The following is a 17521-nucleotide window of genomic DNA, read 5'->3' on the forward strand; positions in this document are numbered from 1 at the left end:
GAAAGATACAGTGGGGAAGGATTCCTTCTGAAGGACTGAGGTCCAGTTCCAGTTAGGCTGCCGCTGGTTCCTGGTTAGGTGGTGCTCCCTTGGATGGCCCCTTCTGGAGCGAGTGTATGTCCAGGTGTGGTTGGAGACAGGCAGTACAGATGGGATGGCTGGGGTCATCTGGGTAAGACACTGACTGGGTGTTTGTTACCTTCTTGAATAGGTGTCCCTCTCCTTCCCAGGTGTAGGTCTTGCCCCTTTCCACGCAGAGAACTAACAGGAAAACAAGGAAACGAAGATGGATGAGGCTGGCGGGGTGGCTATGCTCACCACTGTGCCGTCCTCGTCCCTCAGTCTTGGGAGACAGTCTTGTCTGGGTCTGCAGACTGCGACATGATCCAGATGGCACTTTCCTCTCCTCGGGTCACTTTCTCCCACTGGTTGAGATTATTTCTGGAGAGAGAAAAAAAGCCATTGTATATAAGGTTTGCTAATAATACTTTGGGCTCTGCCTTAAAAAAATCACCAGAGTTCTAGGACTTTCTTTCATGTCCTTGTGACTCAGGTGAAAAGCATGCAGCATTTGCAACCAAGTGGCCCCTGAAGGCCCAGTACAGCCATGGTCTCCCCAGGAAGGAACAGAGTTGGAGCAGAAGGCTGTTGCTCCAGCTCAGGGTTACTGGGGCAAACACCATGTAGTGCTCACAGTGGGTCCAGTACAGATGAAACTCTGTCCACAGAAACCTGTTTTGTGAATCAGGTACCTGATCCTCGTGCTATTATCCCATTTTGAAATCAGTTCTCTTTACTGTGGAGTAGGACAGGATTGATGTAGGACGCACTTTGCGTCCATCTCTTGGGAGAAATGAAAGGAGCAGATTAAGCAGGAAGCAATCAAAGATGGCAGAAGAGAGATGACAAGTCCCAAGAAGACCAGCCACCCAGGGGCAGAAACTCAAGAGACAAGGACCGTCCTCCAGAGGCCCCAGAGAGATCCTCTTCCTAGAGCTGCAGCCTGAATTCAGACTTGCAGGTTATGGAGCTACTAGACAGTTACAACCAGCGCCTTGCAGTACTTCTGTTAGAACAGCAATGGAAGACGAAAACAGTGGTCCTTAGAAGTCTGTGAAAAGAGGTTAATTTGAAAACAGGAATGGCCCTCAGGTTAATGACTGAGGAATATGCAGCCTAAACAGAAAGGCATCCAGTAAGGATACCCTGGTCAGAAGGATGGACATGAGGGGACATCTCTGGAGGTCTTTTCACCCCTACCTGATCACACTTAAAACGGGTGTTTCCAGATTAGGAATATGGCACCAAGCACAAAAAGGCAATATAACCCCAGGCAACGGATGATGTTTCATGTTTAGAGTAAAATTGTGTGTGGTGTGTGTGTGTGTGTGTGTGTGTGTGTGTGTGTGTGTGTGTGTATGCTCTGGCAGCCTCCTTTCTCCACCAACTCAAAATGCCACAGGCATGTGCAACTTTCCCATGTATGTGACATACTATGTCTTCATGTGGGATACCATGTCTTTCTATGCCTGACTAATCATTCGTATCAACATTTCCCACTTGGCCTGTGGTTTTCTAACAAGCGGAATTAAAATCTGAAGGGGACCCTGGCATTGGTGAACACAACCTTCATACCAGACATATATCATTATCTGAAAGTTCCTCCCCAAAGCTCTTTTGAGCACACCCCTGCATGCAACAAGAAAGCCCTCAAATGTGATCTGAACGAAGGAACATTTCTTTCACAGCCACATGACAGGTGTCACTGCCCCAGACTCTGGAAAGAGTCTTTTGCTATGCTGGGAAGTGACTCACTAGCTGACTGTATTTCACTACACCAGTGCTCCCTGATTGACTGGTTTCCAAGTGCTTATGTTTTAAGATCAAAGGGTCCTGGAGGTGACCATATGGTTCAGTCTGGTACAGAGAGCATCCAAGCTGCTGAACTCATAAGCTTTTGATGTAACATGACCCAATCACAGAGCCTAGAGTTGATCCTCACAGCCTTCATTCTGTTGGTATCTAAGGAAACAGTCTGGAACCCAGAGAATCCTTGAGTAGGAAAGAACTTTTGAACATTGGCTAGGATTTGATTTTTCTAATAACACATTCTTTGATTGAAGACTGATATCCCAGCTAATCTTCAGTGGCACGCTCCCTTTCACAGCCTGATCCTGTCAGTGATGAGTTCTGGTTCCTATTTCAGGTGGCCAATGACTGTTCACAACAAGATCCCTGGCTAATTATTACCCACCAAAGGTCGCCTTTCATCTGTCATTCCCAAAGGCAGGAAGAGCTCAGTAAAGATTTTGTACTAAGATCTGGAATTGTTTCATTCTTTTTCTCATGCAATACTTTTTATACTATTTAGTTTAAAACATCCCAGAGATTAAGATGATTTATAACACAACAAAATCAACTGAGATGTTCATTCATCTCTTCAACAGTAGTGGGGGAAAGAGAGCATCACTTAAATGGAAGGGAAAAGAGAAAAAAAAAAAGAGATTTCTTAATGCTTTTGTTGTTTGGAGTATTTTGATTGTGTCCCTCTAATAACAGTAATAAAAGTCCATCAAATAAGTTATAACTTATTTTGAAGATGGGAATATCCTATCCAGGTTCTTGGTTTTGCTATGACTACCTTGGAAACCCTATACAGGGTTGCTATGGTTGGAATCGACTCGACACTTAACAACAAACCCAAATGTGGTCGCTACCACACACAAAGACCTCCCTCCCACTCTAGAGTTACAACAAAGGCCCCCTCAAGTTACCCTCACATCATGCCAAGTGTGCTCACGACTACACAGTTACAAAGACACTCCCCAACAACACCCACACACCAATTCCCCTGAGGAAAAGCACACAACAGTTTTCCTCACTACCCTCTCCTTTTGCACAGAGGGAACATCTTTGAAAAATAACATCTTTTAAAAAATTAAACTTTTCAGCTGATCTCCATCTTCAAAAATAAAGATGAGGAGCACAGCGAGCCTGAACAGCACCTCTCAACAGACCTTGCTTCTACTAAAGACAGCAGGGCCGGGTCTCCACCCTCTGGTTCACTTCTGGTGAATCAATGACTCTGACTGCTCTCGGCATAGGCTTGGTTCCTAGGACACAGCCCATAGGAGGATGATATTCACTGTTGAGGCTAAAGGAGACACGTACATTTGAGGGTGAGTGAAAAATCCCATACAGTTCTAGTGGGGTTTGGTTTGCTTTTGTATAACATTGGAAGTGGAAGAGTTTACAGACCTGCAGGCATTCAGGAGGGGCTCCGTGGGTGGGAGGATTTGGTGGAGGGTCGTGTAACAGGGAATGGCCACGGCATTGTAGAATCCAAGCTGCCTCCGTGCAAAACAAAACAACAAAACGAGGACAAGAAACAAGAGCGCACGTTAGCACGTGAACGTTCCAAAGTCTATCACCTTCAGTGTAGGACCCTCTGATGTACGTGATATGGGGGCTCAGTGAATACTACCGTACCAGTGCATACTATTGGTCAATACTAATGCATTGAAAGTGCTCTGAAACATATCCTCAAATGAAGCATACAGCCACCTAAAACCTATTGTTGTTGTTGTTAAGTGCTACCAAGTTGGTTCCAACTCATATTGACCCTATATAGGGTTTCTGAGGAGCAGCTGGTGGGTTTGAACAGCCAAATTTGTGGCTAAAAGTCCAGTGCTGATCTGACAGCACCACAGCAGGGCTTCGACTAGGATCTGAAGCCCCCAGTCCGACATGAAATAAGATTCTATTTATAGAGCAAGTGTGTCATAGTCCATATGGAAGATGTTCCATAAACAAAGTTCAAAGATAATAAACTGCAGAGTATGTTCCAGGTGCGCTGTCAAATACGAACAGGAAAAAGGAAACACAAAAAGAAAAAAACCTCAGCATATGACATTCGACTATTAGTTTTTGCTTTAATGGAAGGGGTAAAAAGCAAAAAGGGTCTTGGTTCATGCACTAGTCAGTCCAGTAAGATTTACAACAGGAATTTACTGAAATGTGAGCATATAGTTAGGGACTAACTGAAAGGTGGATGTCTCAAACCCAGCCAGTGGTTTGGTGAGAGAAAGACCTGGAGATCTGCTCACTTACAGCCTAGAAAACCCTATGTGACAGTTCTACTCTGTCATCTGGGGTCACTGAGAGTTGAATTCAACTTGATGTCACCCAACAACAAGAAGTTTTTGGAAGCTTCGGATTAGAAGAAAAGTAAAAGAAGTCGCCCAAATATCTCAGTTAGTGTTTTCCTAAGTTATATTTATTTCTTTTTCTCTAACTCTATGCTGATTAAGGAACCATGGTGGTGTATTGGTTAACAGCTGCTCAAGGCGTACTGACCAAGGAAACATGATAACCAAAAAGTCAGGGGTACGAACCCACCAGCTGCTTCACAGGGCACTATGTGGCAGTCTGTTTCCAAGAGCTTGTTGTCATTGTTGTCGTGTGCCATCAAGCAGGCTGCAAGTCATAACAATCCTATCTAGGACTCCTGAGAATGACTGGTGAGCTTGGACAGTCAACCTGAGGGTTAGCTGTCTAGTGCTTATCCTATAGACCACACCCCTACGGGGCAGTTTGAATCTGTCCCATAGAGTCGCTATAAGTAAGAATCAAGTACACAGCAATGGTTCGAGATTTTTTTGGCTGTATGCTGATCAATAATGCCAATGCAACAAAAAATATATATGGTTTAGGAGATGAATGGAATTCCATCCTTAAAGGCACACCCCCACAAAACTTGGTGAGAAGTCAAATGCGTGAAGTAGTCATAGTCATGGGAAGAGACTGCGTGTGTCTTCTCATACCTAATATTTTGCGATATTACAAAATATTTGGTAATACTTTCACATCTCATATACATTTCTCATGGCATCTAATCATTTTTGGACATGTCCTGCATTAATACATTAACACATTTTTTTAAAAAAATCTATTTTAAAGCTTTAAATGTAATCATCACCCAACTTTCAGTTTACTAGGACAATGGTATAGATGTCGATGACTCAGTTGCGCTATCTTACAGATTATAGAACCGAGACCTTACAGAAAAGGCCTGAATTTGTGTTCCATTGGTATGTACTGAGCATCTACAGCACATCCTAGGCTGGCTCTCTCCACATGCTCTGAGCAAACCACTCCTGAGCACTTCCAGATGACAGAGAGAGCCCAGGCTGCAGGGTTCAGCAGGCTTGGTTGAATCCTGGCCTTTATTAGCTGTGTGATCCTTCCTGGGCCTTCATTGCCTCCTCCTTTGCTGAGAACTGCTGTGAAGACCCAGGTTAATAAGTGCACAGCCCCTGAAACAATTCTGGGCACCCAGAAAGTTCATGGCAAATGGGAGCTACTCTTCTACTGGGAAACTGCTGATGTTTCTCCAGATGGGGTAGGGAAGCAAGATGCTGGCCCTACAATTCACTGGGGATCACTCACAAAGATCATTTATTATGAGGGAGATGATGATATTTAACTATAAGTTCATGTCTTTCTAATTGCAATGGTTGAGTGTAGTGCACACCATGAACAGTTACGTACCCAGACAGAGCTGCTAAGTTATAAAGACAACACTGAAATAGTCAACTGGATCCCAAGAAAGAGGACAGGGAGTGGACGAGCTGGTGTCATGGGCATGCCTGAGCTTTCCGTTCTAGTAGGAACACATTTAAATAAAGTAGGAGAAGTGGAGACCGTATCCCCAACCACCATCCTGAGATGTCTTCTCTACACATCAGCCTGTTTACTGTAATCACATCTCTGGGAAGCAGTGAAGTCAAAGGCAGTTGGGCAAAATTTATATCTAAATGACTAGGATCTCCCAACTTTGATCTTACTTAGCCTCTAAACCAAAACCTACTGCCATGGAGTTCATTCCAACTCATAGTGACCCTGTAAGTCAGAATAGAACAGCCCCATAGGGTTTCTGAGGCTGTAATTCTTTATGGATGTAGACAGCCTCTTTCTCCTAAAGAGCAGCTGGTGGATTCGAACCACAGACCTTTTGTTTAGCATCCCAGTTCTTAGCCCACTGTGGCACCAGAGCTCATTTCTATTGCCCAATTCCAATAAAGGGAGAACTCATTGTTCTCCACACAGACCGCTAAGCCCGTCCCAGTTATAACCAGTTATAACCCTGTTTGGCTTGTGACCTTGAGACCCAAAGCAGAGTTCTAGCTGACCCTCAGCCCAAATCAGCAGGACAGAATTTCCGACTGTTTACTTTCCCTTCAATACAAAGGAGATGCATGTCATGTCTTCCCAAATGAAGGATCCTTGGGTGGATGAGAGTTAGAGGTTCTCTCTTTAGTTCTCAGTCCCTGTGAGATGAAACACTAAAGTCTCTTCATTAATCTCCACACCTGGGATTGCCCATCCTTGTGCACAAATCCCATTCTATAATGGCATGTAACTTATATTCCTGTGTCACTTTGTGATCACCTCAAAATATTTAATTTTGAACAAGATCACTCATACTTGGCCTTGTGGAACTTCATCCCTTTTGTCTCTGTCCATCATAGGAATGGGCTGTATACCCAATTTCTTCATTTCATCCCCCTAAAATAAAGTGAAGGGGGAAAAAAAAAATCACACTTTCTCAGCATTTCTCATGACATTTTGGTATTAATGATATATTTCCTTTATTCATTAATTTCCTTTAAAAAATAATGTTTTGTTTTGTTTTGTTTTTTTAAATTGACCCTAGAAGCATGGCCTGTGAATGAAAAAAAAAAAGAAAAAAAAATGGAAAATGACACTGTTTGGTATTTAATCCTGATCTTTCTCTTGTCCTGAATTTCAAAGTATCCAACCATCTTCTGATTTCATTCTGAAAAAGGCAGTAAAATTTACAAAGAGAGTAGATAAAGTAATAGGTAGTGAGGGGCAACAAGAAAACATGGAAATGCCTCAAGACCTCCCGCTCTCATTTTTCTTCTTTAAACAGTTTTTAATCTTCACTGAAATGGGAAAAGCTAAGCTCCAGGAAGGGATGACTAAAGAAACCTATTGCATAATGGGCCAATGTAACAGCAAGACGAGAGTTAGCCAAGACATGTTGTTAAAGATGCAGTGTTGTTGGCTGTACTTATTCATAAAATTTACAACTGAGGGCTCTCAGCTAAGTACACAACATTTTGTCTAATCCTCATACAACACCACAAGATACATATTACTACCCTCACCTTATAGTTTTTAAAATCATCTGGCTCTTCTTATTTGTTAAAGTAATAGCTTGCTAAATATTCTTGCTAAATGTAGGAGATGGGCTGGCAAATTTGGGTGTTTATATTGCTATTCTACCTCCTTCTATGAACATTGAGGTCCTGGAAGACCGGGCCTATGAAAATGGTAGTGGGTTAATAAACCTTTGTTCGCTGAAGAATATGAAAAACATTAAGTGAAACAAAGAGTCTACTTTATATATTAGTCATATTTTTATGAATATCTTAGAACACAAACATACTTGTTAACAGTATGAACTAAATCATAGTTAAATGAAACTATTTGCAAAACACCCATTCAAGTAGGACCAGCCTTCCTAGGTAATGTGTCTAGACTGTTTTACTTTCAGGTACATGAACAAACTAAGTGACTGTATAAAGTCAAATATTACAGCCCACATACCCACATGTGAATCAGTCTTTCTAAATGAATCTGACCGTAAGTAGGTTTTGATACACACAATATAATAAAAAAAAGAAGAAACATGAGCAAGAGCAAACCAGACAACGCTTAAGGACTCCTAGAGAAATAGTCACATGAGTATGTGGTCAAGGTTTAGACTCTCAGGTCATTAAAATTCTCTGTTTTCACTATTAAGGAGCAACAACATTAAAAACCCATTTCTACTAACGATGCTGCCTTTTACATCCATCCTTTCCTTTTGATGAGGCATGTGATTGGATCATCCACTATCAAAAATACTTGCTCTCCAAATTTACTTTTATTTCTTCAAACCAAATCAGACACCCAAAACATTTATAAAGTGTTTTTGTTGTTGTTGTTGTTGTTTGTTTGTTTCCCTTTAAGGAATCTTTGGATATTCAGGGATCCGACATTTTGGTGTTCATTAAAACAAGTATAGTAGCGAATTATATTCTACTTATGACCAATTCAGAATGTAAATTAAGTCATAAAAAGCACATTACTCAGAGTTTAGATAAATTAAGGAAAGGTTTTAAAGGAAGTGTAATGTATATGTTTGCTTCACAGGTCAAGAGTCTCCTGAATTACATAATATCTCAAGTTCTCGGGATCTATTAAACTCATCTTTTGCAGATGGGTTCAGAGTTCAGTGTACTTACAAGTTCTCCTGTGTCTGGGATGTCTGTAAAAGGTAATGAGGATTATCCTACATTTCTACCTGAAAGCATAAATAGATCAGAAGATTGGGTCCTGCTAAGGACACTGCCCAATATATGAAAGACCAGCAATCCTTCCTGAATGGCTCAGCAGGTCAGCTGTTAAAATGGGAAATTGTTACAAGATTGTTTCGAGAATGTATACCTAAACTCTTTCGGTTGAGATAAGAGAATGTACATGAATGTACAAATGAAAAGTAACCAGATGCTTGCTTGGTATCTGCACAGTTGCTAAGTTATCTCATACGATGACAGTTTATTTTAAAAAATAACTATCAACATGAGCAACCAAGGCATTGCTGACAAATTATCCACTTACTTCATGTCTCCTCAAATCTTTTCCCACTTCTTGATGTTATTATATACGTTCATATAAAAATCAAGGACGTACCTCAGCCCAAAACTCTGCATATATGTCATTTGCTGTCAGTTTTGTGACTTGCCACAGTTTTGTCACAGAACACAGATCACAGGCGGTCATCATCAAACCAATTACACGGTCTCTAGAACAATCATAGAAAACTAGTCAGCTCAATATCTGCACATTTGTCACGCAAACTAACAAGACTTGTGCATTTTCAGGAGTGAGACTGATAGTCAATATCACTTTGTGATGGGGAAAAAAAAAGCTTCAAAGAGAGACACCATCCTTAGGAAAGACAGGGAAGATGGTGCAAAAGAATTAAAGAATTAAGAAACTCAGTCGTTCCTATTCCTACTTCTAAGATTGCATTACATGCTCCTGTGGTGTGAATCTGACTGTGGAAGACACACAGATTATGGGCCACCAGTCTCCATCATAGAAGTCTCTTGATACACTTTTACAGTCATGGGAAGAATTTTCATTTTCATGGTATTTGGGAAAATTAGAATAGGAAGTAGACGTTTAGAGAAAATCGATCCCAACTCTTCTCTATAAGGAAATGGGGAAGCAGAGAAATTGAAGGACTTATCCAACTTGACCCCAGCTGGTGAGAATGTCAGAGTAGAGCCTGGGTTCCCAGCATACAAAGGAAATGCGGAATGGGGTGTTTTCTTTTCCACATAACAAACATTCCTGTCTGAACTCTAACTTTCCACTGAAATTAATCTTCTTTTCCATCTTATTTTTGCATTTACGATGATATGTTCCAAGTCGGACTTTTATTTTTTCTTGTAAAGTTGGTTTTTTACCAACTACAAGGCATTAAAATACATGTTGGGTTAAATATTAGGTTTAATCTTTCATCTATTAAAAAAATAGTAACCACTTAAAGCATTCAAACACACATTTATCACCTGTAATTTTAATAGATTTCAAAGAGCTTGTGTTGTAGTGATATATGGCAAATCTATATGAGGTCTACAATTAACGGAGTGATAAACGCTAGCTCTTAAGAAATTCCCGTGTGTTAACTGTAACCTTTACAAATCAGATTGCATGAATATAAGGAATAAATTATCAAATGTACAAGTGAGTAGATTCCCACTTCATGTCTAAAATTGAATAAGACTTAGGAATTCCCTATTGCTAAGCACTCCCTTCAACCACATGTCTTCCAGTTTGCCCTATTGTAGTGTTTTGTATGTTGCTGTGATGCTGGAAACTATGCCACTGGTGTTTCAAATATCAACAGGATCACCCATTATGAACAGGATTCAGCAGATATCCCAGACTAAGAGCAGACTAGCAAGAAAGCATGGACAGTCCACTTCTTAGGGATTTTTGTTGTTATTAAGTGTCATTGAGTTCTGACTCATAGCAAACTGCATAGGGTTTCCAAGGAGTGGCTGGTAAGTTTGAATCATTGACCTTGTGGTTAACAGTCCAGTGATTACCCTTAGCACCTGAAAATGTTTAAACAGAAGTGAAACACTCTCTGATAATGTTTTCCCTTGGGTTGGAAGGCCATCGATATACAATTAAGGATGACTTGTCTCCTCAAAGTAAAGTTGATCTTAATGATGTAGATGGAGCAAAGATTTCAGAACCTTCATTTGTTGATGAGGCATAACTCAAAATAAGAAGCAAAACTGCACACATCCACTAATAATTAAAATCTGGAATGCATGAAGTATAAATCCAGGAAAATTTAGCCATCAGAAATGAAATAGACTGTAAGAAGACTGATATCCAAGGCATTAGTGCACTAAAAAGGATAGGTGTTAGCCATTTTGAATTGGACAATCATATGGTTTACTATGTCCAGAATTATGCTATTGAAGAGTACTAGCTAATGTCACATTCATTGGCAAAAAGAATATATCAAGATATACGTGGAAATAATATGCTGTTTGTGATAGGATAATATCTATATGTCTACAAGGAAGACAGTTAATACAACTATTATTAAATTTTATGTGCCAATCACAAAACTCAGTGATGTAGGAACTGAAGAATTCTATCACCTTCTTCAGTCTGAAATTGATCAAGCATGCAATCAAGATGCACTGATCATTGCTGGTAATTGCAATGTGCAAGTTGGAAACAAAGAGAAGGAATCAGTAACTGAACTAATCCTAGATATCACATGACAGAACTTTGCAAGATCAATGACTTTCTCCATTGCATACACCTTATTTTCAAAAATATAATCTGTGACTATACATGTGGATCTCAAAACATGGAGTACATAAGAATCAAATTGACTTCATCTGTGGGAAGAGATGATGAGGAGGCTCAATATTATCAGCCAAAATAAAGTCAGGGGCAGACTGTGAAACAATCAATAGCTCATAATGCCAGTTCAGGCTAAAGCTGAAGAAAATAAAAACAAGTCCATGGGAGCCAAAATATGACCTTGAATATATCCCACTTGAATTTACAGACCAACTTAAGAACAGATTTAACAACGTGGGACACTAATGAACAAAGACAAAAAAAGCTGTGGTATGACATTAAGGACATCAAGGACATCATACATGAAGAAAATAAAAGGTAATTTACAAGATAGGAGAAAACAAAGACCAAAACGGATGTCAGAAGAGACTGTGAAATTTGTTCTTGAACTCAGAGTAACTAATGGGAATGGAAAAAATGATGAAGTAAAAGTACTGAACAGAGAAAGATCAAAGGACAGCTTGAGAAGATTAAGTATTTTTAATGAAATGTGCCAAGACCTTGAGTTAAAAAACCAAAAGGGAATAACGTGCTCAGTATTTCATAAGCTAAAATTACTGAAGAAAAAATTCAACCCTCAACTAACAGTATTGAAGGATACTATGGGCAAAAGGGTAACTGAATCAAAACCAAATTGACTTCACATAACAAAACAACATTTGTGAAACACTGAAGGGTATAGGAAACATCAAAAGAAGACAGAAGAAACACTCAGAGTCAGTCGTTATGCCAAAAATAATTGATGTTCAATCATTGTAGGAGGTAGCATATGATCAACAACCAGTGGAATTAAAGGATGAAGTCCAGGGGGTGGAGCTTGATGGCAGATCTGGGAGAAGAGCAGTGAGGATCTCCATCAGCAATAATACAGATTACCAGATGAGGCAGGTTCAGGGGACTGTCCCAGAAATCTGAACTACATACAAAGCAATATTTAGAAAGTCTGAAGGCTTACAGCCAGTGGCATTTGTAGCAAAAGCAAGAAAACTGGATTTTTTTTTCTGATTGGCAGGCCTCAGTGGCTCCTGGAGCAGCCATCTTGAGCGAGACAGAGCTGAGGAAGGATCAGAGCCATGGCTGACACCTGACACATCCTCGGAGATAAAGGTGTGGACATTCTCTCACTCTCTTTTTTATTTTCTCTGTTCATTGGACTCTCGCTGTCTGCATACCTCCATTCTGGTAACTAGAAAGTATGTCTCAGCGAGTGGATAACCTCCCACCCCTGGAGGGTTCTACTACATATGCACACAGATCTGCTCAAAATTTAAAGGAAAGGATCCTCTTAAAACCAGACGACAGCTCAATACTGCGACAGTAGGCCTTAAACTATTAATCACTAGGAGAAAGTCCTGAACAGGAGTTGTGGTGTGGGAGAGAAACAGATTAAAAAAGGAAATATGCCAAAAGTTAAATCCTGAGTTACGACATAACAACCAACAGTAGAATCTTGAAATTTCTCAGGTGGCCTTGAAGGCAAGAAGCCAAGAGAGGGACATTAAAGTCATACTCATATTTTGTTACAGATTTTTTCTTCTTCTCTCTTTTCTGCAATTATAGACTACAGTATATGATCTGTCTTTGTTTCTGCTGTTGTTATTTTGTTTTGGGGTCCCCTCTTTACCTTTAGTGGTCTCTTGCTCTCTCTACATTACCCAAGAAGACACAGTAATTGTGGTAATATAGTCAAGGTACAATCACACCCTATAAAATCCCACTGTCCAGGCAAGAACCAATATCAGCTACCATACACCAGATAGACAGCCAATACCTGTGACAGTTACTCTGAGTTGAGTAATAAGAAGACTGAAAAGGAAAGTCCATCTCCTGATCCCATCTACCTGGAGGCAATAAAGAGCAAAATAAAACATCAACGTATGTTCATTTAATTATAAAGGGCACAGTTAACTACTGAAGATGCCCAAGAAACAGAAACAGACAACCATATCAGCACATGTGTAGAAATAAGATAAAGTGACTGAGACAAATTAGCTGGAAGTAGACCTAGACTTCACATTGGAAGGAGGGTAGAATTTAGGCATGCCTGAGAATAAATTCATAAATATGATAATGAAATGTATCAAAACACTGTATAGAGGGTTTCAGAAAAATAAGGAAAAAGTCAGGAAAGTGCTACTGCAACAATCAAATAAGATAGATACAGCATTGGAGACAATTAAAAATCTACAGAAAGAGGTCCAAACAATTAATAATAGAATATCAGAAATGGACAATACACTAAAAGGGCAAAGGAGTATAACTGAAGAGATGGAAGCCAGAACTAGTGAGCTGGAAGAAAAATCTCTCAATACTGCTAAGATAGAAGAGTAAGCAGAAAAAAAAGGATAAAAAGTTCTAAAGAAAGTCTATGAGTCATGTTGGACACCATAAAGAATAATTTAAGAATTATCAGCATTCTGAAAGAGGAAGTATCACACAAGTCCACAGAAGTGATAGTTGAAGAGCTGCTGGAAGACAATTTCCCTAACATTCTGAAAAATGACAAGATAAGCATTCAAGAAACTCAATGAACCCCAGGAAGTATATACCCAAAAAGAAATCACCAAGGCACATCATAATCAAGCTCTCTAAAATCAAAGGCAAGGAGACAATGCTGAAAGCAACTAGGGAAAAGGAAGTGTTATATACAAAGGCAAGCAAATCAGATTAAGCTCAGATGTCTCAGCAGAAACCATGCATGCAAGAAGGTAATGAGAAACATATATAAAACCCTGAAAGAAAAAAAAAAAAAAAACTGCCAACCAAGAATCCTCTACCCAGCAAAGCTGTCAATCAAATATGGCGGTGTAATCAAAACATTCCAGGATAAACAGAAGATAAGGGATTTGGCAAAAGCCAGCCCTGTTCTGCAAAACACCCTAAATGGAGTTCTGTGCACTGAGAACCAACAAGAACAGACAACAACCAGAGATTGACATGGAAGCACCACCCAGAACTCAATCAACAAATGGAAGAGTTGAGAACATAACAAAACTATAAAAACTAATTCAGAGGATTTGGGAGGTCAGTCTATGATCAAAACAATTACAATGTGAAAGAAGGTAAACACGTAGGAACAGAGATTCAGGTGGGGAGAAGCTCAGGTAGATTACTGGATAAAACAGACTATATTAAATGGAGGGAAAAGTTAATAGAATATAAGGTAACCTCAGAGAAAATTAACACTTCACAACATACCAAGAAAATGAAAATCGAAGAACATGGAAACCCTAAAACTATGAAGAAACTGACACTAAAGAACACAAAAAACATGAATTCAGCACAGGAAGACCTGCAGAACAAAGAAGCCAGCAGTACCATAAAATAAAATAAAATAAAATAAAACATAATAACAGCAATTAATCCTACCTATTGACAGCTACACTGAATGTAAATGGATTAAATGCACCAGTTAAGAGAGGGAGAGTGGCAGAATGGATAAGAAAACAAGGTCCTTCAATATGCTGTAAGAGACACACATTACACACAAAGACAAAAACAGACTAAAAGTCAAAGGATGGGAAAAAAACATACCAAACTAATTGCAATAAAAAACGAGCAGGAGTGGCAATACTAGTCTCTGATAAAATAAATTTTAAGGCAAAAACCAGCATAATAGATAAAGATGGACATTATCTCATGATTAAAGGGACATTTGAACAAGATGACATAACCCTAATAAATATCTATGCTCCCAATGAAAGAGATCCAAAATATATACAGCAAACTACCAAACAATGGCTATTTAACTGTAAGCCTTTGAAAGACATTTTCTCAAATGAATATTGTCATTTCACAAAACAACTGACAGTATTTATTGCCATGACAACATGCAAGCTTTGATGCAATAATTAAGATTATGGATAACTATGAATTTAGCAAGGCGGTCAAGTTTCATCAGACAGGTGGTGACATGGCAAATGTGAACCGTTTGATATTGTTTATTGTCATATACCAACTTTAGAAGTTCTGCATTACTTGGTAAAGCAATATTTTCCAAATGATACTGCAAAGTTATGCATAGCTAAAAATCCATTCTCTGTAAGAGACACCAGTTTATTTCAATGTAATAGTACAAAGTTTATTAATGTGACTTGAGTCTTCATTTTAACTAATCTTTAAGACACTACCATAAGTCACATTTTGATGTAGTATCAAAAACCTGAAATGATATTAAAATCTTTTCTCTTTAACCCCAAAATATCCCCTGAAGTCTTAAAACCAAACCGTATATAAACTTAACTAGAATGTCTTCCTGAACATTTTGCTCTTTTAAGAACTGTAAGGGATCAAATTTATAACAGGAATTCAGAAGATAAAGTAAAACCTATGATTGTCACTGAACGAGGAACAATTCAAAAAGGAGGGTGGGAATGGAGGTACAACTCAAAGAATAAACTGTTATAAGTGGACATGTAAAAAAATTTAAAAAATAAAAAACTCTTATAGATTTGAATAAAGAAATAGACAAATCTACAATACTAGTAGGTGATTTTAATATACTACGTTCGAAAAAGGATAGAACAACCAGAAAAGAAACAGAAGAACTAAACAACACAATCAGCCAACTGGACCTCATAGATGTGTACAGAGGATTCAATCCAACAACAGCACAATACACATTCTTTTCCAGTGCACATGGATCATCCTCCAGAATAGACTATGTGTTAGGCCATAAAACAAATCTCCATAAATTTACAAATTCAAAACACTACAAAGCATCTACTCAGACCACAATGCTATCAACTTAGAAATCAACAACAGGAATATCAAGGAAATGAAGTCAAATACATGGAAACTGAATAACACTCTGCTGAAAAGCAACTGGGTAGTAGAAGAAATAAAATATGAATTCACAAAGTTCCTAGAAACAAATGAGAACGAAAACACAACATACTGTAATCTTTGGGACCTGGCGAAAGCAGTACTGAGAGGACAGTTTATTGCGATAAATGTGCATATCCAAAAAGAAGAAAGAACCAAAAGCAACACATTATACAACATCTCCAACCACCAGAGTCCATATGCATTAAGCTAGAACCTAACTCTAGCTCATATATGTAGTGACATGAAGCTTATTAGCCGAGAATGAATATTTCTGTTTAGCATTATAATAATAAAGTGATTTGTTTTTATTTTCTTTTTTAAAAAAGACTACAAAATGAAATGATCAAAAAAATTGATGGGGCACTAGAAGCACTCAATTTTGTTGTTATTGTTAAGTGCCATCTAGTCGATTCTGACTCATAGCACCCTGAAGGGTTTCCATGAAGCGGCTGGTGGTTTTGAATCACCAACCCTGTGATTAGCAGTCCAGTGGTTATCCTGCAGTGCCATGAAGCACTCACTAGGCTATACCAATACATTTAGAAGACATCTACCAATTGGAAGAGACCCATATTTGTGTTAATTACAAGAAAAGTGACCCAACAGAATGGAGAAATTATTGAAAAATATAATTAATATCACATGCAAGTAAAACTTTGCTGAAGATAACTTAAAAATAGTTGACTCTGCATTTCAGTGGGAACCGTTAGAAATTCAAGTTGAATTCAGAAGAGGACATGGAGAAAGAGATATGATTACTGATGTCAAGTGGAACTTGGCTGAAAGCAAAGAATATAAAAAAAACATGCTTATCTTACTCATCTTCTATTGACTATGCAAAGGCATTTTGACTATGAGGATCATAAAAACTATGGTTAATATTTGGAAGAATGGGAATCTCAGAATTCTTAATTGTGCTCATGTAGAAACTGTACATAGACCAAGACACCATGGTTTGAACAGAATAGGGGTAATGAGTGGTTAAATCAGGAAAGATGCATTTCTGGGTTATATCTTTTCACCATACGTATTCAAACTGTATGCTGAGCAAATAATCTCAGAAGCTGGATTATATGAAGAACACAGCATCAGAATTAACAACCTGCGATATGCAGATGGCACAACCCTGCTTCTCAAAATTAAGAGGACTTCAATTACTTACTGGTGAAGACCAAAGAATACAGACTTCAGTGCGGACTACAATTCAATATAAGGAAAACAGCAGTCCTCGCATCTGCACAAAAGAAAACTAAAAAAATGGAAAGGAAGGCCCGGTGATGGGTTCTCATAAAGATCCGAGTCTAAGAAACCCTATGGGACAGTTTTCCTCTGTCACATGCGGTTGCTATGGGTCAGAGTCTGCTGCATGGCAGTTTTTGTTGTTGTTGTTGTTGTTGTGACTTTTGATTTTAACCAATAAGCAACATCATGATACACAGAGAAACGATTGAAGTTGTCAAGGAATTTATTTCGCTTGGATCCACAATCAATGATCATAGAAGCTGCAGTCAAGAAATCAAATAATACACTGCACTGGGCAAATTTGTTGCAAAAGACCTGTTTAAAATGCGAAAAAAAAGAAAATGATAACATTTTGAAGACTAAATTGTGACTGACCCAAGCTATGGTATTTTCAATCACCTAAAACATGTGTCCCCCACTCATCTGTCACTCTGTCATACTGTGGTGGCTTGTGAGTTGCTGTGATTCTGAAAGCTATGCC

General features: G+C 38.9%; 1 protein-coding gene across 1 annotated transcript in view; it reads right to left on the reverse strand.

The window, feature by feature from the left end:
- Positions 1–338: 338 nt before the first annotated feature.
- The window catches only part of PDE10A (phosphodiesterase 10A), a 321369-nt gene continuing 304186 nt past the window's right edge, over positions 339–17521 (reverse strand). The window contains exons 19-22 of the mRNA XM_006871187.1: positions 8764–8875; positions 6487–6567; positions 3259–3347; positions 339–441 (exon numbers count right to left, since the gene is read on the reverse strand). Coding sequence (XP_006871249.1) covers positions 339–441; positions 3259–3347; positions 6487–6567; positions 8764–8875 — 385 coding nt within the window. The remainder of the gene's footprint in view (positions 442–3258; positions 3348–6486; positions 6568–8763; positions 8876–17521) is intronic.

This window comes from Chrysochloris asiatica, unplaced genomic scaffold, assembly GCF_000296735.1.
Source record: "Chrysochloris asiatica unplaced genomic scaffold, ChrAsi1.0 scaffold00162, whole genome shotgun sequence".
Classification (NCBI taxonomy): Eukaryota; Metazoa; Chordata; class Mammalia; order Afrosoricida; family Chrysochloridae; genus Chrysochloris; species Chrysochloris asiatica.